Source organism: Salmo salar, chromosome ssa24, assembly GCF_905237065.1.
Source record: "Salmo salar chromosome ssa24, Ssal_v3.1, whole genome shotgun sequence".
NCBI classification, from domain to species: Eukaryota; Metazoa; Chordata; class Actinopteri; order Salmoniformes; family Salmonidae; genus Salmo; species Salmo salar.
The window spans coordinates 36,551,669-36,579,615 of NC_059465.1; the positions used below are offsets into that span (position 1 = coordinate 36,551,669).

At 44.6% G+C, this 27,947-nt stretch overlaps 1 protein-coding gene across 2 annotated transcripts in view; it reads right to left on the reverse strand.

The window, feature by feature from the left end:
• sh2b3 (SH2B adaptor protein 3) overlaps positions 1 to 27,947 on the reverse strand; it is a 70,851-nt gene that overhangs the window by 8,756 nt on the left and 34,148 nt on the right. For both annotated transcript variants that reach the window (XM_014172547.2, XM_014172546.2), the window contains exons 3-7: positions 12,999 to 13,100; positions 7,219 to 7,313; positions 1,680 to 1,771; positions 1,167 to 1,381; positions 823 to 994 (exon numbers count right to left, since the gene is read on the reverse strand). In XM_014172547.2, coding sequence (XP_014028022.1) covers positions 823 to 994; positions 1,167 to 1,381; positions 1,680 to 1,771; positions 7,219 to 7,313; positions 12,999 to 13,100 — 676 coding nt within the window. The remainder of the gene's footprint in view (positions 1 to 822; positions 995 to 1,166; positions 1,382 to 1,679; positions 1,772 to 7,218; positions 7,314 to 12,998; positions 13,101 to 27,947) is intronic.

A 27,947-nucleotide genomic window follows, 5' to 3' on the forward strand; every position in this document is an offset into this window, starting at 1 on the left:
TACTGTGGATATAGATACTTTTGTACCTGTTTCCTCCAGCATCTTCACAAGGTCCTTTGCTTTTGTTCTGGGATTGATTTGCACCTTTCGCACCAAAGTACGTTCATCTCTAGGAGACAGAACGCGTCTCCTTCCTGAGCGGTATGACGGCTGCGTGGTCCCATGGTGTTTATACTTGCGTACTATTGTTTGTACAGATGAACGTGGTACCTTCAGTCGTTTGGAAATTGCTCCCAAGGATGAACCAGACTTGTGGAGGTCTACATTTTTTTTCCTGAGGTCTTGGCTGATTTCTTTTGATTTTCCCATGATGTCAAGCCAAGAGGCACTGAGTTTGAAGGTAAGCCTTGAAATACATCCACAGGTACATCTCCAATTGATGTAAATTAGCCTATCAGAAGCTTCTAAAGCCATGACATAATTTTCTGGAATTTCCCAAGCTGTTTAAAAGCACAGTCAACTTTAGTGTATGTAAACTTCTGACCCACTGGAATTGTGATACAGTGAATTATAAGTGAAATAATCTGTCTGTAAACAATTGTTGGAAAAATGACTTGTCATGCACAAAGTAGATATCCTAACCGACTATAGTCCTATAAGTATAGTTTGTTCACAAGAAATTTGTGGAGTGGTTGAAAAACGAGTTTTAATGACTCCAACCTAAGTGTATGTAAACTACCGACTTCAACTGTATAGTGCATCTAAATTGGGCAACAAACAAAAAAAGCCTACACCTCCTGTCAAAAATACATAAATATATATACACACACGTGTGTGTGTACGTGTGTGTGTGTGTGGTGGAGGTCAGTAACTTAGACTCACCTTGTGCGGTAGAATTGGCCACCACAAAGCTGGTGAGGGTGACGTCGCAGGCGGCGACACACTCCAGAGGTATGGCGTAGAGGCGGAAGTGACTGAGCATGTCCATGACGGAGGGGAAGCGCAGATGCTGCACCCTACACTGACCACACTCTGTTAGAGACAGACGCAGGTGCTGCAGAGGGAGAGAGCAAGAGAATAAGTCTTCTTTCAGTTTTACAAGGATCACTACATGGGACCAAGATGATGGTGCTTCTATTCAGACATCTTTATAGAGGAGATTATATCAAAAACGAAAAAGGTATTCTTCTAGATCGTGTGTGTGTGTGTGTGTGTGTGCGTATCACCTTGGCCTTGCCCTGGTAGTTGAAGGTGAGGACATAGTCTCCGCGGCGGGTCTCACTCTGCCTCACCAGGAAGACTCCGTGGCCCTCCAGGCCCGAGTTCTGGACCAGGTGGGCCGCCTTGACCCGCGAGATGGGGCCGTGGAACCAGGGGTACAAACACAGGAAGTGGTCCGTCTTATGGTACACCTGCTCCGAGAGGGCAAAGGTCGCAGAGCCTAGTGGGGGGGGGGCACGACAAGCAAGGCGTAAGAATAGAATGTAATAACATTGTCATTTAGATCCACAATTAGCTCATTACCGCTATGTTCATTAGACATACATGCAGCCCATGCAGGAATCACACACACAACTCCTCAAACTGGTACAAGCACCATGCTCTGATTCTAAACGACTACTACTGCATCATTTCAAACATCAAGTTACAATAGAATCCTGAGATATTCACACACTTCCTTGTTGTGAAACGACACGCATGGGAAAGAAGGTCCGCCCCTTCCTGTCCCTGACACCCACCCTGACTCCCTGACTCGGAGCTCCCTCTCCGGTTGGCCGTCGCAGCATTGTCCATAGGGTAGGTTAGGCGTTCCAAATCCCCGCTTCCAGACCTGTTGACAAACAATGCCTTTAGTTAGCAGCAGCCAATTCACAGTGGGCTGAAACGTTAGCCTCCTGGGAATGACACTGCCATCGACTGACTTGATTTGTCAACTCCAGCCTCTGTGTAACTGCTCTTTTAACAATTCAGCATTATTCACAAGGAAGTCAAATAAAACAAATACAACATTTAGATCACACTAGTATAATATTACAATAATACACAAATGTATTATTATTTAAATTGTGTGAAGCACAGAGGGGAGCCTTGGAGGGTTGTTCACACTAGGGGAGAAAGTAAGAGAAGGAAAGGAAGAGGGAGGGCTGGGGGCCATCGAGTCTACAGGAAGCAGCAGGATGGAGGCACAAAAGCATCGGGGCTCGGTCAGGAAGCGTCTTGTTAAGTCTTGAGAACGCCACATGTTATTGTACATGAATCCCGCACCCCAAGCAACACCACACACGCATGCACACACACACACACACACACTTTGGTAGCCAGGTTGAGAAGGAAGACAGATCAAATCCTGCTTTAATGCTGACTACAGTTCTGAGAACTCTGAATAACAGGAAGACGAGCCTTCTCCTCTCTCTGTGAGTGCGAGTTAGCGGGTGAGAGACAGAGAGAGACACAGACAGAAAGAGAGAGGAGTTTTTACTTCTCATACATATTCAGTCCTCTGTGGCCAGTTTATTAGGTACACCACCCATTCACAAAAATGCAAGTTACTGTTCCATTCAACGTTAGAATGGACAAAACGAGCCACCTCAGTGACTTTGAGCGTGGTATGATCGTTGGTGCCAGGCGCGCCGGTTCTAGTATCTCAGAAACTACCATCTCGGGTTTACCGGTGCGAGAATGGTGCGACAAACAAACAGCATCCAGTCAGCAGCAGTACTGTGGGTGAAAACAGCTCGTTGATGAGAGGTCGAAAGAGAATGGCAAGCATCATGCAAGTTAACAGACAGACATAACAGCGGTGTGCAGAACTGCATCTCAGAATGCGCAGACGACCAAACCGGGTTCCACTCCGATCTGAAAAAAACAAGAAGCCGCTGCTCCAGTGGGGACGCGATCACCAGCACTTGACAACGGAGGAGTGGAAAAACATTGCCTGGTCCGATGAATCCTGGATCCTGTTGCGTCATGCTGATGGCAGAGTCAGGATTTGGCGTAAGCAGCATGAGTCCATTGCCCCATCCTGCCTGGTCTATATACACACACAAACCCCTAACAAAATATAAAAACGCAACATGCAACAATTTAAAAAGGAAAATCTGTCAAAAGGATCTCGTCACGGTATCTCAGTTTTCAAATTGCCATTGATAAAATTCAATTGTGTTCGTTGTCAGTAGCTTATGCCTTCCCATAACATAACCCCACCATTGGGTATTTTGTTCACAACGTTGACATTAGTAAACCGCTCGCCCAAACGACGCTATACACGCTGTCTGCCACCTGCCCGGTACAGTTGAAACCGGGATTCATCCGAAGAGCACATTTCTCCAGCGTGTCAGATGCCATCGAAGTTGAGCATTTGCCCACTTAAGTCAGTTACGACGCCTATCTGCAGTCAGGTCAAGACCCTGGTGAGGACAACGAGCATCCCTGAGATGGGTTTTGACAGTTTGTGCAGAAATTCTTCAGTTGTGCAAACCCACAGTCCGGGTGGCTGGTCTCAGACAATCCTGCAGATGAAGCAGCCGGATGTGGTGGTCGTGGGCTGGTGTGGTTACACGTGGTCTGCGGTTGCAAGGCCTGTTGGACGTACTGCCAAATTCTTTAAAACAACGTTGGAGAAGGCTTATTGTAGAGAAATAAACAAATTCTCTGCCAACAGCTCTGCTTGACATTCCTGCAGTCAAAACCTGAGACATCTGTTGTGACAAAACTGCACATTTTAGAGTGGCCCTTTATTGCCCCCAGCACAAGGTGCACCTGTGTAATGATCATGCTGTTTAATCAACTTCTTGATATGGCACACCTTTCAGGTGGATGGATTATCTTGAAAAAGGTGAAATGCTCACTAACAGGGATGTAAACAAATGTGTGCACAAAATTTGAAAGAAATAAGCTTTTCTGGGATCTTTTATTTCAGCTTATGAAACATGCGACATGTTGGGTTTATATTTTTGTTCAGTGTAGCCTATACATATAACATCTGTAAGGTCCCATTAGTCAAGTACTGAACTTTACCCCTTCCTCTGTCCCCCATACATATAACATCTGTAAGGTCCCATTAGTCAAGTACTGAATTTGACCCCTTCCTCTGTCCCCATACATATAACATCTGTAAGGTCCCATTAGTCAAGTACTGAACTTTACCCCTTCCTCTGTCCCCCATACATATAACATCTGTAAGGACATTAGTCAAGTACTGAACTTTACCCCTTCCTCTGTCCCCATACATATAACATCTGTAAGGTCCCATTAGTCAAGTACTAAATTTCAAGCACAGATTCAACTACAAACACCAGGGAGCTTTCGAAGGCCTCAAAAAGAAGGGCAGTGATTGGTAGATGGGTAACAATAACAAATCAGACATTGAATATGTCTTTAAGCATGGTCAAGTTAATAATGATGCTGTGGATGATGTATTAAACCACCCAGACACCTCAAAGATGCAGTCGTCCTTCTGAACTGAGCTGCAGGATAGGAAGGAAACTGCTTAGGGATCTCACCATGAGCCCATTGGTGATTTTAAAACAGCTCAAATGGCTGTGTTGGGGGGAAACTGAGGATGGAGCAACAACATTGTTGTGACTCCACAATAATGACCTAAATGACAGAGTGAAAATAATACAAATATACAGAATAAAAACTATTCAAAAACATGCATCTTGTATGCAACAAAGCAATACTGGAAAAAAATACAGCAAAGGCAAAATCCTAAAGGAGAACCTGCTTTACACCAGACACGGAGAGGAATTCACCTTTCAGCAGGACAATAACCTAAAAGACAAAGACAAATATACACAGGAGTTGCTTACCAAGGAGACAGTGAATGTTCCTGAGCAACCAAGTTACAGTTTTGACTTAAATCTGCTGGAGAATCTAATACAATACCTGAAAATCGCTATCTAGCCATGATCCCCAACACCTTGACAGAGCTAGAAGTATATTCAAAATAAAATAGGCAAATATTGCACAATACAGGTGTGCAAAGATCTTATGAGAATTACCAAAGAAGATTCACAGCTATAGTCACTGCCAAAGGAGTTTCTAACATGCATTGACTCAGCGGGGTGAATACTTATCTCAGGTATAATTTTTCAATAATCTTTAGAAGATGTTAGAATTTTTTCCCCCACTTTGACAGAGTATTTTGTGTAGATTGTTGACCAAAAAAAAATGAAATCCATTTTTATCCCCTTATGAAACAAAATGTGAAGAAATCCAAGGGGGTTTAGACTTTCTATGATACTTTATACAGTGCATCTGGAAAGTATTCAAACCCCTTGACGTTTTCCACATGTTGTTACGTTACAGCCTTATTCTAAAATGGATGAAGTAAAACCGTTTCCTCATCAATCTACACACAATACACCATAATATTGTTTTAATACTTTGCAAATTTATTAAAAACCAAAAACACAAATATTTACATAAAGTATTCAGACCCGTTGCTATGAGACTCGTAATTGAGCTCAGGTGCATCCTGTTTCCATTGATCATCCTTGAGATGTTTCTACAGCTTGATTGGAGTCCACCTGTGGTAAATTCAATTGATTGGACATGATTTGGAAAGGCACAAACACCTGTCTATACAAGGTCCCACAGTTGACTGCATTTCAGAGCAAAAACCAAGCCATGAGGTGGAAGGAATTTTCCATAGAGCTCAGAGACAGGATTGTGTCAAGGCACAGATCTGGGGAAGGGTACCAAAACATTTCTGCAGCATTGAAAGTCCCCAAGAACACAGTGGCCTCCATCATTCTTAAATGGAAGAAGTTTGGAACCACCAAGACTCTTCCTAGAGCTGACCACTAGGCCAAACTGAGAAATCGGGGGAGAAGGGCCATGGTCAGGAAGGTGACCAAGAACTCTGACAGAGCTCCAGAGTTCCTCTGTGGAGATGGGAGAACCTTCCAGAAGGACAACCATCTCTGCAGCACTCCACCAATCAGGCCTTTATGGTAGAGTGGCCAGACGGAAGCCACTCCTCAGTAAAAGTCACATAACAGCCCGCTTGGAGTATGCCAAAAGGCACATAAAGAACTCTCAGACCATGAGAAACGAGATTCTCTGGTCTGATGGAACCAAGATTGAATGTCTGGAGGAAACCTGGCACCATCCCTACGGTGAAGCATGGTTGTGTCAGCATCATGGTGTGGGGATGTTTTTCAGCGGCAGGACTGGGAGACTAGTCAGGATCGAGGCAAAGTTGAAAAGAGCAAAGTACAGAGAGATCCTTGATGAAAACCTGCTCCAGAGCGCTCAGGACCTCAGACTGGGGCAAAGGCTCACCTTCCAACAGGACAATGACCCTAAGCACACAGCCAAGACAATGCAGGAGGTGCTTCAGGACAAGTCTCTGAATGTCCTTGAGTGGCCTTGCCAGAGGCTGGACTTGAACATCTCTGGAGAGACCTGAAAATAGCTGTGCAGCAACGCTCCCCATCCAACCTGACAGAGCTTGAGAGGATCTGCAGAGAAGAATGGGAGAAACTCCCCAAATACAGGTGTGCCAAGCTTGTAGCGTAATACCCAAGCTGTAATCGCTGCCAAAGGTGCTTCAACAAAGTACTGAGTAAAGGGTCTGAATACTTACGTAAAAGTATTTATTTTGTATTAATTATCAAACATTTAAAAAAAAAATTTTTTTAACTTTGTCATTGTGGGTTATTGTGTGTAGATTGATGAGGGGGAAAAAACGATTTAATCAAAGACTGGAAAAAGTCAAGGGGTCTGAATACTTTCCGAAGGCACTGTATCTCAAACACACATGAAAAATAGCTGCACACATGCACAAACTTATGAATATGCACAATCATATAATCAAGCCATGGGTCTCCAATAGCTCATCATTCCCTGCACACTTCAGCCATTTAATACGGGATTTCCATTTTGAAGACAAATGTGGAATCCTAATAGAATTATGCTAACTACTAGATGTCAGTACTGCAGGAGAGAAATGCATGAGACTAAAATGTGTGTGTGTGCTCGAGAGAGAACCCTTGGGACATGGGTGCTGCAGAGCTGAAACCGTGTTGGCCTCAGAACGGGAAGTGAGATGGAGAATCCAGACATCTGCAGAAAGGTCCTTAAAATTCCCCCACTGAGACTCACACCTCCCCCACGCTTCCTCTTTCACAGGGCTGCACCTGACACAGCTCCGCAGCCACGCACGCACACACAACACAAAGCTAGATGAAGAAAAAGGCTGACAGTAGACAGGGAGAAGAGTAGCATGATAAATAGTGGTAACATTTAGGTTAGATGTGGCACGTCTCTCACCTGTTGTTTATCCATTCTTTAATTTCTGTTGTCCAGGAGCTGACCTGTTGGTCATTGTCGGTCTCAAATATGAGACTACCTGGATAGTGATTAACCTGGGGAGGAGACAAGACTGCTGGTTAAGGAGATGCACACACACAGACACACAGAAAGACGTGACACGCGCACACAGACATGTCACACAAACGCACGCACGACACACACACACCCCCACACAGACGTGACACATGCACGCACAGACGTGACACACGCACGCACAGACGTGACGCACCTACGTGACACACGCAAAGACGTGGCGCACGCAAATGATGCACACACTTGACGCGCGCACGCACAGACGCGACACACACGCGACAGACGTGACGCACGCACGCACAGACGTGACGCACGCACGCACAGACGTGACGCACGCACGCACAGACGTGACGCACGCACGCACACACGCACACACACGCAAACGCGGCACACACACAAGAACTGGAATAGGAAGAAACTAAGGCAAGTTTGGCAGAGGGTATGTGTGTCAAATCAAATCAAATTTTATTGGTCACATATACATATTTAGCAAATGTTATTGCGGGTGTAGCGAAATTCTTGTGTTTCTAGCTCCAACAGTGCAGTAGTATCTAACAATTCACAATACACACACGTCTAAAAGTAAAATAATGGAATTAAGAAATATATAAATATTAGATTAAGCAATGTCAGTGGTATTGACTAAAATACAGTAGAATAGAATACAGTATATACATATGAGATGAGTAAAGCAGTATGTAAACATTAAAGTGGCCAGTGATTCCAAGTCTATGTATATAGGGCAGCAGCCTCTAAGGTGCAAGGTTGCATCATGTCCTGTAGGTGTCCTGGAGGGCAGGTAGTTTGCCACCAGTGATGCGTTGGGCAGACCACACCATCCTCTGGAGAGCCCTGTGGTTGCAGGCGGTGCAGTTGCCGTACAAGGTGGTGATACAGCCTGACAGGATGCTCTCAATTGTGCATCTGTAAAAGTTTGTGAGGGTTTTAGGGGCCAAGCCAAATTTCTTCAGCCTCCTGAGGTTGAAGAGGCGCTGTTGCGCCTTCTTCACCACACTGTGTGTGGTTGGACCATTTCAGATCATCAGTGATGTGTACGCCGAGGAACTTGAAGCGTTTCACCTTCTACTCTGCAGTCCCGTCGATGTGGATAGGGGCGTGCTCCCTCTGCTGTTTCCTGAAGTCCACGATCAGCTCCTTTGTTTTGTTGATTTTGAGTGAGAGGTTATTTTCCTGGCACCACTCTCCAAGGGCCTTCACCTCCTCCCTGTAGGTTGTCTTGTCATTGTTGGTTATCAGGCCTACTACTGTTGTGTCGTCTACAAACTTGACAATTGAGTTGGAGGCGAGGGAGTACAGGAGGGGGCTGAGCACGCACTCGTGGGGCCCCTGTGTTGAGGATCAGCGAAGTCAAGGTGTTGTTTCCTACCTTCACCACCTGGGGGCGGCCCGTCAGGAAGTCCAGGACCCAGTTGCACAGGGCGGGGTTCAGACCCAGGGCCCCGAGGTTAATGATGAGCTTGGAGGGTACTATGGTGTTGAATGCTGAGCTATAGTCAATGAACAGCATTCTTACATAGGTATTCCTCTTGTCCAGATGGGATAGGGCAGTGTGCAGTGCAACAGCATCGTCTGTGGATCTATTGTGGCTGTAAGCAAATTTGAGTGGGTCTAGGATCAGGTAAGGTAGAGGTGATATGATCCTTAACTAGCCTCTCAAAGAACTTCATGATGACAATAGTGAGTGCTACGAGGCGATAGTCATTTAGTTCAGTTACCTTTGCTTTCTTGAGTACAGGAACAATGGTGGACATCTTGAAGCAAGTCGGGACAGCAGACTGGGATAGGGAGAGATTGAATATGTCCGTAAGCACTCCAGCCAGCTGGTCTGAGGGCGCGGCGAGGAATTGCCGCCTGGGCCGGCAGCCTTGCGAGGGTTAACACGCTTAAAATGTCTTACTCATAGCCATGGAGCACGAGAGCCCACAGTCCTTGGTAGCAGACAGCTTCGGTGGCACTGTGTTATCCTCAAAGCGGGAGAAGGTGTTTAGCTTGTCCGGAAGCAAGACATCGGTGTCCGCGACGTGGCTGCTTTTCCCTTTGTAGTCCGTGTCTGTAGACCCTGCCATATACAGTGAAGGAAAAAAGTATTTGATCCCCTGCTGATTTTGTACTTTTGCCCACTGACAAAGAAATGATCAGTCTATAATTTTAATGGTAGGTTTATTTGAACAGTGAGAGACAGAATAACAACAAAAATCCAGAAAAACACATGTCAAAAATGTTATAAATTGATTTGCATTTTAATGAGGGAAATAAGTATTTGACCCCTCTGCAAAACATGACAGTACTTGGTGGCAAAACCCTTGTTGGCAATCACAGAGGTCAGACGTTTCTTGTAGTTGGCCACTACAAGCCTTGTGTAACAAACTGAGATTAGGAGCACTCCCATTAAGAGTGTGCTCCTAATCTCAGCTCGTTACCTGTATAAAAGACACCTGGGAGCCAGAAATCTTTCTGATTGAAAGCGGGTCAAATACTTACTTCCCTCATTAAAAAGCAAATCAATTTATAACATTTTTGACATGCGTTTTTCTGTTGTTATTCTGTCTCTCACTGTTCAAATAAACCTACCATTAAAATTATAGACTGATCATTTCTTTGTCAGTGGGCAAACGAACAAAATTAGCAGGGGATCAAATACTTTTTTCCCCTCACTATACGTCTCGTGTCTGAGCCGTTGAATTGCAACTCCACCATGTCTCTGTACTGATGTTTTGCTTGTTTGATTGCCTTATGGAGGGAATAACTACACTGTTTGAATTCGGCCAGATTCCCAGTCACCTTGCCACGGTTAAATGCGGTGGTTCACACTTTCAGTTTTGCGCGAATTCTGCCATCTATCCACAGTTTCTGATTTGGGTAGGTTTTAATAGACAGTGAGTACAACATCTCCTATAGAGTTCCTGATGAACTCAGTCACCGTATCCGTGTATTTATGATATTCTCAGAGGCTACCCGAAACATATCCCAGGCCGCATGATCAAAACAATCTTGAAGCATGGATTCCGATTGGTCAGACCAGCGTTGAATAGACCTTAGCACGGGTACTTCCTGTTAGAGTTTCTGCCTATGGGAAGGGAGGAACAAAATAGAATTGTGCTCAGATTTGCCGAAGGGAGGGCCTTGTAGGCATTTCGAAAAGTTGAGTAGCAGTGGTCCAATGTTTTTCCAGAGCGAGTACTACAGTCAATGGGTTGGTCTAACTTTGGTAGCGGTTTCCTCAAATTTGCTTTGTTCAAATCCACAGCTACAATAAATGCGGCCTCAGAATATGTGGTTACCAGTTTGTATAAAGTCCAGTGTAATTCTTTGAGGGCTGTCGTGGTATCGGCTTGAGGGGGAATATACACGGCTGTGACAATAACTGAAGAGAATTCTCTTGTGAGGTAATACGGTCGGCATTTGATTGTGAGGTATTCTAGGTCGGGTGAACAAAAGGACTTGTGATTATCATAACATAGAAACATCATGAGTAGTTAACCTCTTGACGGTCGCCTAGGATAGGGGGCGCCAAAGCGCATTTTGAAAAAAATTAGTGCCCATTTTAAACGGCCTACTACTCAAACTCAGAAGCTAGGATATGCATATAATGAATACTTGTGGATAGAAAACACCCTAAAGTTTCTAAAACTGTTTGAATGGTGTCTGTGAGTATAACAGAACTCATATGGCAGTCAAAACCCCGAGACAGATGGAAACAGGAAGTGGAATTCTGAATTGCGAACTCAACTTTATCACGTTGCCTATTAATCACACCGTGAGCTATGGTTCATTGAGCACTTCCTATTGCTTCCACTAGATGTCCCCAGTCTTTATAAAGTGGTTTGAGTCTCCTACTGTTAAAACTGAATGAATGAGACGCTGTGGAACGTGGTCACACGGAGAGGGCCATCACCATTATGACGCCGGCGCCCCTGGTTACCCTCCCCTTTCGAAACACAATTCAATCGTCCCCCTCGAATCTTATTGGCTCTCTTGTTGAAAAACGCCCTGAAGATTTATGTTATACAACGTTTGACATGTTTGAACGAACCTAAATGGGAAAAAAATGCATTTTCTCGAAATGGCTGTCCCGTGGCCGACGAAGCATTTAGATCAGCCTTCAGACGCGCTAACAAGAACAAGCTCTTGGAACATAAAGGAGTAATTTTTTCGAACGAAAATACATTTGTTGTGGACCTGGGATTCCTGGAAGTGCTTTCTGATGAAGACAACCAAAGGTAAGGGATTATTGACAATAGTATACAAGACTAGATGTGATATGCGATTGTTCCAAGATGGCGCTGACCTGTAACGTTAGCCTATTTTTCAGAGTATCGCATCCCCTTTCATCGCAAAGTATGATTACCCAGTAAAGTTAAATCTGGCATTACAGGTGCTTTCAAGAGATATTCATCTATAAATCTTAGAATGACAATATTACATTTTAAAAATGTTTTCGAATAGTAATTTAGTAAATTGTAGCTCTGTTTCATCGGATGCATTTGAGGGAAAATAGTCAACGTTACGCACCGATGTAAAATGCTGTTTTTATATATAAATATGAACTTTATCGAACAAAAGAATGCATGTATTGTGTAACATGATGTCCTAGGTGTGTCATCTGATGAAGATAGTCAAAGGTTAGTGCTGCATTTAGCTGTTTTTTGGTTATTTGTGATGCATGTGGTTGGTCGGAAAATGGCTGTGTAGCTACTTTTACGATATACTCCTCTAACATAATCTAATGTTTTGCTTTTGCTGTAAAGCCTTTTTGAAATCGGACAACGTGGTCCGATTCAGGAGAGGTGTATCTATAAAACGATATAATTGGAGAAAAAAAAATGAAAAAAAAAATTATTACATTTTGTTATGCTAATAGCGATATGATTTTTCGCTGGATGTCCGTCCCGAGGCCACACAGGGGTTAATCATGAAACCTATACCCCCGCCTTTCTCTCTTCGGAGAGTTCATAATTCCTGTCTGCGCGATGTACTGAGAACCCAGCTGGCTGTATGGACGGGGACAGTATATCATCTCTAGAGGGCCATGTTTCCGTGAAACAGAGTATGTTACAATCCCTGATGTCTCTCTGGAAGGAGATCCTCGCCCTGAGCTCGTCTACTTTATTATCCAGAGACTGAACATTAGCGAGTAATATACTCTGAAGCGGTGGATGGTGTGCACGCCTCCTGAGTCGAACTAGAAGTCCACTCTGAATACCTCTTCTCCGTCGGTGGTGTTTTGGAGCAGCCTCTGGAATAAGTTAAATTGTCCTGGGGGGTATGAACAAAGGATCCAATTTGGTAAAATCGTATTCCTGGTCGTAACGCTGGTGAGTTACCGCCGCTCTTATTTCCGGCTGTATGTAATAACACACAAAAAAAAATTCAGGTCTAATAATGTTAGAAAAATACTGCAAAGTTGCTTAGGAGCTAGAAGCAGAGCTGCCATATCTGTCGGCGCCATATTACTACGTGTGTGTGTGTGCAATTCATGTGGAAGCACAATGCTCACTATAAATCCACAGGAGTGCTTTTGGACAGAGAACAGACTGGCTCGGCTGTGTGTGTGTGTGTGTGTGTGTGTGTGTGTGTGTGTGTGTGTGTGTGTGTGTGTGATTAGGCGATGTTGAGAAAAGGACAAGAAATGAGGCATGAAGCTAGATCTCCAACAACAGGTGAGAGTCTCTCCTCTTCCTCACCTTTAGAACAAACGTGTTTGTGTTGTCAGGCATCTCCAGACAGTTGCAGCGGCGGATCTCCAGGATGTCTGAGCAACGTGCTGTGAGTTTAGGACTGGAGCCCTGGAGGACACACACACAGAGAGAGACAGGGTCAGAGATCAAGCAGACATTGTTACAGCATGTCGTGTCCTAGACCCCTCAAACACCACTCTGTTCCACTAACACACCACCTCAAACACCACTGTTCCGGTAACTCACCACATCCACTTCGACGCAACTCCCTTCAAAAAACCACGTCATACTAGTGTGTTTGTGGCACATTAAGAGACATTTCAAGATACAGTTTGCTTCTGCTTTACTTGAACATTTGACTGAGTGTTTGTGGTGAGGAGGGTTAGTTTGTGTTGTTTTTTGGGGGAGTAGACATATCAGGTTGCATTCATTTGATCTATTGCAGTTTTGATGTTGTTTTCCTTTCGCTCTACAGCGCTCTCCGACAAGAACTCCACAACTAGATGGAGAGGGGATCCAGATGGTGGAGGAACTAGTGGGAAATGCACAACCACTGGGACATGCAGGCTGTGTGTGTGTGTGGGTGGGTGGGTCTTTCTCAGTGTCAGAGTGTCTAAAGTACGTGTTCCTGTGTGTACGAGTCTTTGCTGTTGAAAATCCAACTTGGCTCTTCCCCTGGAGTATCCCTCAGTGGAACTCTCTGGGCTGAGCGCCAAGGCTCCTTCCCTCCAGGCCCAGTTCAGAATGGAGAGACCAAGAGAGGAAGACTGCTCCTCAGGGAACACACTCACAGTCTCCAGCCCAGCTCAGAGGGAGGAGGGGAGGCCAGTCATCAACAGCCCCATGGGATGACAGGGCAAAGGTCACCTTTGAAAATTAATCTCCTCACTGTTCTTTCAGGAGAAAACGGGCAGAAGGAAAGTGCTTGTCGTATGCTGATGATAGCTCTGCTGTTGTGTGTCATGTGTGAGCTGTTCCACATGCTGGCTGACGGAAAGGAAATGAGCGAGACAGTATAAGATGGGGGAGAAAGGACAGCGGGGGACAAAGGAGAGCGGGGGAGAGAAAAAAACGGGTGGATTCCAGAGGGCTGAGGCGGATGAGTGTGACCCTGTGACACAGTGTGTGAGCGGATGAAATGTCCATGGGTGCGTCCTAAATTACACCCAATAACCTATTTAGTGCACTACTTTTGACCAGAGGCCTATGGGCCTTGCTGAAAAGGAGTGCACTATTTAGGGAATAGTGTGCCATTAGGAACACAGGCCATGCTTATCCCAGACAGGTTGGGCATATCAAAAGGAGATTCTTTCCCCCTCGTTTCCTGTCCTCATGCGTCTTAGTATGAATGAATCACATGGAGCCATTGTTCATCCCAACAACTTTAGGGAGAAATGATCAGTATTTGACTCAGTAGCTAGATTTCCATCCAATTGGTGACAGATTTTCATGCAAATATCCTAAAATCTTCACAAAGAAAATGTGCATTTTCCCACCAGTGGTGTTTTCACCAAACTGACTTGTTGCAGATAAAAAAAAAAAATCAGTGCGTTTTCGTTTTCATGTAGCGAATAAAAACGTGTTTCCATCGCATTTCTAACTCTACCGATTGTGACAAAACTAACTGCTGCATTAGAAAGCAAAGTAAATGTGCCTCCTCTGGTCTTGGCACATGCGTTCCAGCCAACAGTTGGCAGATACACTGTGGGTAGGCTTGAGATTAATATGGATAACAGCGAGAATATTTTTACTTGTCAAACTGCAGTCAATCATTGATCAACATGTCACCAGAATAAGACCCTGGATATTTATTGGAAAGGAGCATCAAGCTCATATCGTGCACTTCACCACCCAGTCAGAGCCCGGACCTGATCAAACATCTCTGGAGAGACCTGAAAGTAGCGGTGCAGCGACGCTCCCCATCCAACCTGACAGAGCTTGAGAGGATCTGCAGAGAAGAATGGGAGAAACTCCCCAAATACAGGTGTGCCAAGCTTGTAGTGTCATACATAAGAAGACTCGAGGGTGTAATCGCTGCCAAAGGTGCTTCAACAAAGTACTGAGTAAAGAGTCTGAATAATTATGTAAATGTCATTTACATTTATTTTTAAATAAAAAAAACTGTTTTTGCTTTGTCATTATGGGGTATTGTGTGTAGATTGATGAGGGAAAAAATGATTTAATCAATTTAGAATAAGGCTGTAACGTAACAAAATGTGGGAAAAGTCAAGGTGTCTGAATACTTTCCGAATGACCTGTCTACTGCATGACTTTACTCGCATAAAGAATGACCTGTCTACTGCATGACTTTACTCGCATAAAGAATGACCTGTAGACTGCATGACTTTACTCACATAAAGAATGACCTGTCTACTGCATGACTTTACTCACATAAAGAATGACCTGTCGACTGCATGACTTTACTCACATAAAGAATGACCTGTAGACTGCATGACTTTACTCGCATAAAGAATGACCTGTAGACTGCATGACTTTACTCGCATAAAGAATGACCTGTCTACTGCATGACTTTACTCGCATAAAGAATGACCTGTCTACTGCATGACTTTACTCGCATAAAGAATGACCTGTCTACTGCATGACTTTACTCGCATAAAGAATGACCTGTAGACTGCATGACTTTACTCGCATAAAGAATGACCTGTCGACTGCATGACTTTACTCGCATAAAGAATGACCTGTAGACTGCATGACTTTACTCACATAAAGAATGACCTGTCTACTGCATGACTTTACTCGCATAAAGAATGACCTGTCTACTGCATGACTTTACTCGCATAAAGAATGACCTGTCTACTGCATGACTTTACTCGCATAAAGAATGACCTGTCTACTGCATGACTTTACTCGCATAAAGAATGACCTGTCTACTGCATGACTTTACTCACATAAAGAATGACCTGTCTACTGCATGACTTTACTCGCATAAAGAATGACCTGTAGACTGCATGACTTTACTCACATAAAGAATGACCTGTCTACTGCATGACTTTACTCGCATAAAGAATGACCTGTCTACTGCATGACTTTACTCACATAAAGAATGACCTGTCTACTGCATGACTTTACTCGCATAAAGAATGACCTGTCTACTGCATGACTTTACTCACATAAAGAATGACCTGTCTACTGCATGACTTTACTCGCATAAAGAATGACCTGTCTACTGCATGACTTTACTCGCATAAAGAATGACCTGTCTACTGCATGACTTTACTCACATAAAGAATGACCTGTCTACTGCATGACTTTACTCACATAAAGAATGACCTGTCTACTGCATGACTTTACTCGCATAAAGAATGACCTGTAGACTGCATGACTTTACTCGCATAAAGAATGACCTGTAGACTGCATGACTTTACTCACATAAAGAATGACCTGTCTACTGCATGACTTTACTCGCATAAAGAATGACCTGTCTACTGCATGACTTTACTCACATAAAGAATGACCTGTCTACTGCATGACTTTACTCGCATAAAGAATGACCTGTAGACTGCATGACTTTACTCACATAAAGAATGACCTGTCTACTGCATGACTTTACTCACATAAAGAATGACCTGTAGACTGCATGACTTTACTCGCATAAAGAATGACCTGTCTACTGCATGACTTTACTCGCATAAAGAATGACCTGTCTACTGCATGACTTTACTCGCATAAAGAATGACCTGTCTACTGCATGACTTTACTCGCATAAAGAATGACCTGTAGACTGCATGACTTTACTCACATAAAGAATGACCTGTCTACTGCATGACTTTACTCACATAAAGAATGACCTGTCGACTGCATGACTTTACTCACATAAAGAATGACCTGTCTACTGCATGACTTTACTCACATAAAGAATGACCTGTCTACTGCATGACTTTACTCACATAAAGAATGACCTGTCTACTGCATGACTTTACTCACATAAAGAATGACCTGTAGACTGCATGACTTTACTCACATAAAGAATGACCTGTCTACTGCATGACTTTACTCACATAAAGAATGACCTGTCTACTGCATGACTTTACTCACATAAAGAATGACCTGTAGACTGCATGACTTTACTCACATAAAGAATGACCTGTAGACTGCATGACTTTACTCGCATAAAGAATGACCTGTCTACTGCATGACTTTACTCGCATAAAGAATGACCTGTAGACTGCATGACTTTACTCACATAAAGAATGACCTGTCTACTGCATGACTTTACTCACATAAAGAATGACCTGTCTACTGCATGACTTTACTCGCATAAAGAATGACCTGTCTACTGCATGACTTTACTCGCATAAAGAATGACCTGTCTACTGCATGACTTTACTCGCATAAAGAATGACCTGTCTACTGCATGACTTTACTCGCATAAAGAATGACCTGTCTACTGCATGACTTTACTCGCATAAAGAATGACCTGTCTACTGCATGACTTTACTCGCATAAAGAATGACCTGTCTACTGCATGACTTTACTCGCATAAAGAATGACCTGTCTACTGCATGACTTTACTCACATAAAGAATGACCTGTCTACTGCATGACTTTACTCACATAAAGAATGACCTGTCTACTGCATGACTTTACTCGCATAAAGAATGACCTGTCTACTGCATGACTTTACTCGCATAAAGAATGACCTGTCTACTGCATGACTTTACTCGCATAAAGAATGACCTGTCTACTGCATGACTTTACTCGCATAAAGAATGACCTGTCTACTGCATGACTTTACTCACATAAAGAATGACCTGTCTACTGCATGACTTTACTCGCATAAAGAATGACCTGTCTACTGCATGACTTTACTCGCATAAAGAATGACCTGTAGACTGCATGACTTTACTCGCATAAAGAATGACCTGTCTACTGCATGACTTTACTCGCATAAAGAATGACCTGTAGACTGCATGACTTTACTCGCATAAAGAATGACCTGTCTACTGCATGACTTTACTCGCATAAAGAATGACCTGTCTACTGCATGACTTTACTCGCATAAAGAATGACCTGTCTACTGCATGACTTTACTCGCATAAAGAATGACCTGTCTACTGCATGACTTTACTCGCATAAAGAATGACCTGTCTACTGCATGACTTTACTCGCATAAAGAATGACCTGTCTACTGCATGACTTTACTCGCATAAAGAATGACCTGTAGACTGCATGACTTTACTCACATAAAGAATGACCTGTCTACTGCATGACTTTACTCACATAAAGAATGACCTGTCTACTGCATGACTTTACTCACATAAAGAATGACCTGTCTACTGCATGACTTTACTCACATAAAGAATGACCTGTCTACTGCATGACTTTACTCACATAAAGAATGACCTGTCTACTGCATGACTTTACTCACATAAAGAATGACCTGTCTACTGCATGACTTTACTCACATAAAGAATGACCTGTCGACTGCATGACTTTACTCGCATAAAGAATGACCTGTCTACTGCATGACTTTACTCGCATAAAGAATGACCTGTCTACTGCATGACTTTACTCACATAAAGAATGACCTGTAGACTGCATGACTTTACTCACATAAAGAATGACCTGTCTACTGCATGACTTTACTCGCATAAAGAATGACCTGTCTACTGCATGACTTTACTCGCATAAAGAATGACCTGTCTACTGCATGACTTTACTCGCATAAAGAATGACCTGTCTACTGCATGACTTTACTCACATAAAGAATGACCTGTCTACTGCATGACTTTACTCGCATAAAGAATGACCTGTCTACTGCATGACTTTACTCGCATAAAGAATGACCTGTCTACTGCATGACTTTACTCACATAAAGAATGACCTGTCTACTGCATGACTTTACTCACATAAAGAATGACCTGTAGACTGCATGACTTTACTCACATAAAGAATGACCTGTCTACTGCATGACTTTACTCGCATAAAGAATGACCTGTCTACTGCATGACTTTACTCACATAAAGCCTGTGGATGGAAACGTGGTTATGGAAGGAAGGAATCTCCCGCTCCCTCTGTTTAGATTAATACCAGGTCTCTTTCCAGTTTGTTGCACCACCCACTGGCACTGCACTGACTCACTACACAGAGACAGCACTCCACTGGGCGGGCGAGTACGCACGCAGTCACACACACACACACACACACACACACACCACAGCGATCATAAATTAGGCTTACACAAATATGATACACCCCAGATCCGAGCCTGTGTACTGACAAACAAATGTACCGGCGGTTCAGTGGACACTCCATAGCTAGGCTATGTCAACTAAAACTGACACTGTGGAACAGATTGGCAAATAAAGGTAGCGAGGGTCTAGCATAAAGAAACTCCAGAGCTCTTCAACCTTTAAAAGAAACAGGACACAGCATTAGATAATACATCAGTCAGATGTAGCTTGAGAGTTAGTGACAGGAACGCTTTGGTAGGGTGACGCCACTGGAAGCCTGTGAAAACTAAATGTTGGACAAATGCCATATTTGGTTAGCCGCCTGCTTCGAAACGCCTGACGCCATCTCCTTGACTGTATACACAACGCATCCAAATTGTTTGTCCCTTTTCGAGCTTGTTTAGAGCATTTTAGTGTACTTAATAAGGTGTGCCCTGAGCCACAAGGGAAAAGCAAATAGAAAGATGCAACACAACAGTTTGATGTGAAGCAAAAAGTCTCATGCTACTCATTCAGCGACCATCTCAACAACATCTCATCTCACGTCAGAGATCAGCTGTTTACCAGAACAGTGGCTGGGTGACCGCTTTGCTGTTGTTTGCAGATGGCCCCTTTAAAGCTCTATATGACGCTGAGTGCACTACAGGGGGAATTTACAGAGGTCTGCTTGTGAAGCCCTCCGATTCCATTTCACTTCTCACTGGTCACTTTCAATCTTAGTCCTTCACAATCGTGTTTCAGCTTCAGTCACACACACAACATTTGATAATATGGTTGGAGAAAATTGACAATATAACCCACAGATGTGTGGCAAAGCAAATACTCACAGCTGACACTGTCCACCCTGGGCAGGACTCCCAGCATGCTTTGCACCAACATTACGATGACCCTGGGGTCATCATCATCATCAGGACCCTCTCCAGAGACTTCCCAAATGTTACCCTCCACCTCCCCATCAGTACAAATACACAAACATTACACAGTACTCAATACAGGAGGATTTTCATACGCTACAGCTATTGGGATGAGATTTCATTTGGTTGACAAACTCATAAGGCGATTCAGAATGATAGTTTATAATAGTCCCTGTTCCACATCCACACATGACATTCTGTACTATATGAGCATAGGCCTAGGCCAGGGTTCCCCAACTGGTGGCCAACAGCTGGTTTTATCCCCCCCACCCAACTTTTCTGAGAGAAAAAAAAGAGAGAAAAAAATGTGGGTTGAATTTTCATTGTTGAACATAAGACTGTAAAATCACCAGGAAATCAGCGGCAAGTGATTTCAATTTTGGAAACCTGTTCAAGTATTCCCACGCATAACAGAGACACATGGTTGTATAAACATTTTGAAATTATTATGCTTGTGTCAAATATATCCGTTTGTGGTTCTTGCATTCAATTTGCAACCTACAAATGATGTGTAATTATGTTCCGGGCCCCTGACCATCCGCTCAAGAAAACAAGCCACTTCTGAATCTAGTTGATGATCCCTGGCCTAGACTACACTACACGCTAATCAGGCTTGGTGTTTGCCTTTTGACTTTACACCCAGCCCGACCGACTCGGCATCTTTATGGTGAAGCAGGTTTATCAAACAACCCTACAGTGGAACTGAAATCCTCAGAAGTGTCACAGGAAAGAGAGCGTGCTGTTCTCGGTTGTGAGAAGTCTCTGAGGAGAGCAGCGGCTAGTACGGCGATAACGCCATATGAACCAGATCTAGCTAGATATGAAATCATCAAGGATGTGGGGACAGCAGCACTATGATTAAACTGAGAAATGACAAGTTTCTAGGAAACAGAGCAGCCAATAGGAAAGAGATACTAACAGGCTGCATAGGCAATACAAACAAGACCATTTTTCTATTCGGACTTGTGTGTCAATTATCTTGCTATTTAAAATGGTAATAATAGATAGCCTATGCAGCTAAAAATATGACAGCCACTCTGGTCTGTAAGTCATTCCACTGAAGGTGTAAGATCAGGAAAATGACAACGTCAGTCAGTCTGACCTTTGGCCCTGCTCTTGGAAATACAACCGCAGTTTCACCGAAACACTCGAGAGCCCCTGCTACTGAGAAATGTATAGAGGTGAGAAAGAGAAACAGAATAGTGTTTCCTGTTACTGTCTAACATTGAGCCTTGGGTCTTGTGGTACTTAGAGACTGGTGCTAGGGTGAGAGCTTGTTTTAGGCCAGACATGGTGCTTCACCGAAACCCCCTCCCCATAAAATCTGTGTGTGTGTGTGTGTGTGTGTGTGTGTGTGTCCCATACAGTGCATTCGGAAAGTATTCAGACCCCTTCACTTTTCCACATTTTGTTACATTACAGCCTTATTCTAAAATGTATTAAATACAATTTGTTCTCATCAATCTACACAATAAAACCGTTTTTAGAAATGTTAGCCAAAAACAGAAATACCTCAATTACATTAATAATCAGACCCTTTGCTATGAGACTCGAAATTGAGCTCAGGTGCATCCTGTTTCCATTGATCATCCTTGAGATGTTTCTACAACTTGATTGGAGTCCACCTGTGGTAAATTCAATTGATTGGACATGAATTGGAAAGGCACACACCTGTCTACATAAGGTTCCACAGTTGACAGTGCATTTCAGAGCAAAAAGCAAGCCATGAGGTTAAAGGACTAATCCGTTGAGCTCTGAGACAGGATTGTTGTTGAGGCACAGATCGGGGGAAGGGTACCAAAACATGTCTGCAGCATTGAAGGTCCCCAAGAACCTCCATTCTTAAATGGAATAAGTTTGGAACCACCAAGACTCTTTCCTGGCCACCAGGCCAAACTGAGCAATTGGGGGAGAAGAGCCTTGGTTAGAGAGGTGACCAAGAACCCGGTGGTCACTCTGACAGAGCTCCAGTTCCTCTGTGGAGATGGGCAACCATCTCTGCAGCACTCCACCAAATCAGGCCATTATGGTAGAGTGGCTAGATGGAAGCCGATCCTCAGGAAAAGGCACAGCCCGCTTGGAGTTTGCCAAAAGGCACCTAAAGGTCTCTCAGACCATGAGAAACAAGATTCTCCGGTCTGGTCTGCTGAAACCAAAACTCTTTGGCCTGAATGTCAAGCATCACATCTGGAGGAAACCTGGCACCATCACTACGATGAAGCATGGTGGTGGCAGCATCATGCTGTGGGGATGTTTTTCAGTGGCAGGGACTGGGGAAGATCCCTGATGAAAACCTGCTCCAGGGCGCTCAGGACCTCAGACTGGGGTGAAGGTTCCCCTTCAAACAGGACAACGACTCTAAGCACACAGCCAAGACAACGCAGGAGTGGCATCGGGACAAGTCTCTGAATGTCCTTGAGTGGCCCAGCTAGAGCCCGGAATTGAACCCAATTGAACATCTCTGGAGATACCTGAAAAACGCTCCCCATCCAACCTGACAGAGCTTGAGAGGATCTGCAGAGAAGAATGGGATAAAGTCCCCAAATACAGGTGTGCCAAGCTTGTAGCGTCATACCCAAGACGACTCAAGGCTGTAATCGCTGCCAAAGGTGCTTCAACAAAGTACTGAGTAAAGGGTCTGAATACTTACAGTATCTCACAAAAGTGAGTACACCCCTCACATTTTTGTAAATATTTGAGTAGATCTTTTCATGTGACAACACTGAAGAAATGACACTTTGCTACAATGTAAAGTAGTGAGTGTACAGCTTGTATAACAGTGTACATTTGCTGTCTCCTCAAAATAACACAACACACAGCCATTAATGTCTAAACCGCTGGCACCAGAAGTGAGTACACCCCTAAGTGAAAATATCCAAATTGGGCCCAAAGTGTCAATATTTTGTGTGGCCATCATCTTCCAGCACTGCCTTAACCCTCTTGGGCATGGAGTTCACCAGAGCTTCACAGGTTGCCACTGGAGTCCTCTTCTACTCCTCCATGACGACATCACGGAGCTGGTGGATGTTAGAGACCTTGCACTCCTCCACCTTCCGTTTGAGGATGCCCCACAGATGCTCAATAGGGTTTAGGTCTGGAGACATGCTTGGCCAGTCCATCACCTTTACCCTCAGCTTCTTTAGCAAGGCAGTGGTCGTCTTGGAGGTGTGTTTGGGGTCGTTATCATGTTGGAATACAGCCCTGCGGCCCAGTCTCCGAAGGGAGGGGATCATGCTCTGCTTCAGTATGTCACAGTACATGTTGGCATTCATGGTTCCCTCAATGAACTGTAGCTCCCCAGTGCCGGCAGCACTCATGCAGCCCCAGACCATGACACTCCCACCACCATGCTTGACTGTAGGCAAGACACACTTGTCTTTGTACTCCTCACCTGGTTGCCGCCACACACGCTTGACACCATCTGAACCAAATAAGTTTATCTTGGTCTCATCAGACCACAGGACATGGTTCCAGTAATCCATGTCCTTAGTCTGCTTGTCTTCAGCAAACTGTTTGCGGCCTTTCTTGTGCATCATCTTTAGAAGACGCTTCCTTCTGGGACGACAGCCATGCAGACCAATTTGATGCAGTGTGCAGCGTATGGTCTGAGCACTGACAGACTGACCCCCCCACCCCTTCAACCTCTGCAGCAATGCTGGCAGCACTCATACGTCTATTTCCCAAAGACAACATCTGGATATGAGCACGTGCACTCAACTTCTTTGGTCGACCATGGTGAGGCCTGTTCTGAGTGGAACCTGTCCTGTTAAACCGCTGTATGGTCTTGGCCATCGTGCTGCAGCTCAGTTTCAGGGTCTTGGCAATCTTCTTATAGCCCAGGCCATCTTTATGTAGAGCAACAATTCTTTTTTTCAGATCCTCAGAGAGTTCTTTGCCATGAGGTGCCATGTTGAACTTCCAGTGACCAGTCAGTATGAGGGAGTGTGAGAGTGATGACACCAAATTTAACACACCTGCTCCCCATTCACACCTGAGACCTTGTAACACTAACGAGTCACATGACACCAGGGAGGGAAAATGGCTAATTGGGCCCAATTTGGACATTTTCACTTAGGGGTGTACTCACTTTTGTTGCCAGCAGTTTAGACATTAATGGCTGTGTGTTGAGTTATTTTGAGGGGACAGCAAATTTACACTGTTATACAAGCTGTACACTCACTACTTTACATTGTAGCAAAGTGTCATTTCTTCAGTGTTGTCACATGAAAACATATACTCAAATATTTACAAAAATGTGAGGGGTGTACTCACTTTTGTGAGATACTGTATGTAATGTAAAAAGTGATATTTCTGTTTTCAAGGAGTCTGAATATTTTCCTAATGCACTGTATGGCATGCACATGCAACTACAGAAGTAAACCATTGGAGCTAAGGAGGTCTGGTGAAAGTGGGAGACTGAGTGAGTGAGACATTTGCTCTCCCCTGTCTTCGTCCACTGCTGGCCACAGAAAAGAGCCAGCTCTGCGGTTTTGTCCTCTGACCCAACAGGCAAGGAGATGCAGCACAGAACGAGTGTCTGCCTGCCCGCATGTGCCTGTCAGCCAGCCCGCGTCTGCCTGTCAGCCAGCCCGCGTCTGCCTGTCAGCCAGCCCGCGTCTGCCTGTCAGCCAGCCCGCGTCTGCCTGTCAGCCAGCCCGCGTCTGCTAGCCCGCGTCTGCCTGTCAGCCAGCCCGCGTCTGCTAGCCCGCGTCTGCCTGTCAGCCAGCCCGCGTCAGCCAGCCCGCGTCTGCCTGTCAGCCAGCCCGCGTCTGCCTGTCAGCCAGCCCGCGTCTGCCTGTCAGCCAGCCCGCGTCTGCCTACTCCCTCAGCAGTGGACAAAGACAGGGAAGAGCAAATGGCTCACTCACTCAGTCTCCCACTTTCACCAGACCTCCTTAGCTCCAATGATTTGCTTGTGTACTTGCATGTACACATGAACATACTTACATGCATACAGTGCATTCGGAAAGTATTCAGAGACGCCACTCCGTCTGCCTGTCTGCCACTCTGCCTGCCCACCCGTCTCTCCGCCAACCCGCCCGCCCCTCCGTCTGCCTGCTCGCTCGCCCGCCCCTCCGTCTGCCTGCTCGCCCCTCCGGCGGCCTGCTCGCCCGCCCCTCCGTCTGCCTGCCTGCATGCCACTCTGCCTGCCCGCCCGTCTCTCCGCCCGCCCGTCTCTCACTCTGTCCGTGTACACTGGCCTTGGCTCTGTGAAAAGCCATTCAGGCAGAACAGACATTCACACGGGTCCACTGAAGACGGTGTTAGGGGGGCCAGAGCAAAAGGGAAAATTAGAGAAAGAGAGAGGAGCAGGGGAGGGGGAAGAATAGACAGGCAAAGGGAGAAATGAGAGAGGGGAAAGGTGACAAAGAGAGAAAATGACCAGAGAGAGAGAAGAGGAAAGAGATGTTCCAGAGAGAGAGGTAAGCTAGATGACAGACGTAGCTCCCCTCAGGGGCTTTCCACAGGCAACTGAGCAAGGTCAGGTGCACTAACACTGTGGTTACAGGTCCATCACAGAGAGATAAGCATTGTTGCCCGCAACAGAGGCGCACGCACGCACGCACACACACACACACACACACAGGGCATCAAAGCCAGTGAAAGGTTTAAAACAAACAAGCACTACTCTGCATGACTACGGTAACCACTTGACTTCCTATCAACTCTTCTAGATTTTCTGTGTCACCTTGACGAACACTTTTTTTTCTCCCCTTTCTTCTAATCAACCATTTTAAGTGTACGTTCTGTAAGAGACGGGATGGGGTACAGAACAAATAGGCAGAACAAAAATAAAATAAACAAAAAAAAAGGTAGTCTAAACAACAACAACAACACAATTTTGGACCAAGTTCTGAACTGAAAACTGGGAGCTCCTCTCAGCATCTGGATGTTTCCTACTTGATTCTGGGTTTCTTGGTCCAGAGGTCAGTGTAAGGAGAATGGACTAATTTGGCCGTGTTAGGAAATGGTTTAGCCTGAGACAAACTAAACAAAAGGAAAAGTTGCACTTACTGTAACAGTCTTTACATTTTAATGTATATTTTTTATCAAATGGACGTGTTGTGGAAACAGCCTTTGTAAGCATTGACTGCTGGATTGACCTCTGCATTTTAATGTCTTTTAGCAGCAGCAAATACTATTAGGCTACAGTGAGTGTGGGTTTTCCTTTTTCAGTATGCCTTTTGAACCCTGCACCTAAAATACTTTGTATTATTAACAACTGAGTCAAGCATGCTAATTCGTCATTCTGCAAAGTAAACAAAAACAAATGGGCTGCGTCATGCACCAGATGGCACACGTGTTCACCTAAAAAGTCAACAAGTTCTCATGACTCAAAACATGCATTTTCAAAGGTAGTGTCCCAAATAGGTTTGGCCAATTTGAAGGGACAGAATGTGTGATCATGGTCATTTTACTGTGATAGAATTCTGACAGAAGCATTGCAGGTTACATTAAGACCTACTTCTATCGGATAATACTTGCCCATCTACAAAGTCTGCATCCCAAATGCACCTATTCCCTATATAGAGCACTACTTTTGACCAGGGCCCATAGCATTTGGGACACATCCTAAACTAAGAAGCTCAATTACAAATGTTTTAAAAATGGCGGAAAGCCATCCATCTCATTTAGCACATCAGGAAGCAACATTAACCTCTCTGGGGTATGTGGGACGCTAGCATCGAGACACACTCGCTAACAGCCAGTGAAATAGCAGGGCGGCAAATTCAAACAACAAAAATCTCATAATTCAAATTTCTCAAACATACAACTATTATATCCCATTTTAAAGATACACTTCTGGTTAATCCAACCACAGTGTCCGATTTCAAAAAGGCTTTACGGCGAAAGCATAACATTAGATTATGTTAGGACAGCGCCTAGACAAGAAAAACCACACAGCCATTTTCCAAGCAAGGAGAGACGTCACAAAAACCAGAAATACAGCTAAAATGAATCACTAACCTTTGATGATCTTCATCAGAAGGCGCTCATAGGACTTCATGTTACACAATACATGCATGTTTTTCTCGGTAAGGTTCATATACTGCTCAAAAAAATAAAGGGAACACTTAAACAACACATCCTAGACCTGAATGAAAGAAATAATCTTATTAAATACTTTTTCCTTTACATAGTTGAATGTGCTGACAACAAAATCACACAAAAATAATCAATGGAAATCCAATTTATCAACCCATGGAGGTCTGGATTTGGAGTCACACTCAAAATTAAAGTGGAAAACCACACTACAGGCTGATCCAACTTTGATGTAATGTCCTTAAAACAAGTCAAAATGAGGCTCAGTAGTGTGTATGGCCTCCACGTGCCTGTATGACCTCCCTACAATGCCTGGGAATGCTCCTGATGAGGTGGCAGATGGTCTCCTGAGGGATCTCCTCACCGACCTGGACTAAAGCATCCGCCAACTCCTGGACAGTCTGTGGTGCAACGTGGCGTTGGTGGATGGAGCGAGACATGATGTCCCAGATGTGCTCAATTGGATTCAGGTCTGGGGAATGGGCTGGCCAGTCCATAGCATCAATGCCTTCCTCTTGCAGGAACTGCTGACACACTCCAGCCACATGAGGTCTAGCATTGTCTTGCATTAGGAGGAACCCAGGGCCAACTGCACCAGCATATGGTCTCACAAGGGGTCTGAGGATCTCATCCCGGTACCTAATGGCAGTCAGGCTACCTCTGGCGAGCACATGGAGGGCTGTGCGGCCCCCCAATGAAATGCCACCCCACACCATGACTGACCCACTGCCAAACCGGTCATGCTGAAGGATGTTGCAGGCAGCAGAACGTTCTCCACGGCGTCTCTAGACTCTGTCACGTCTG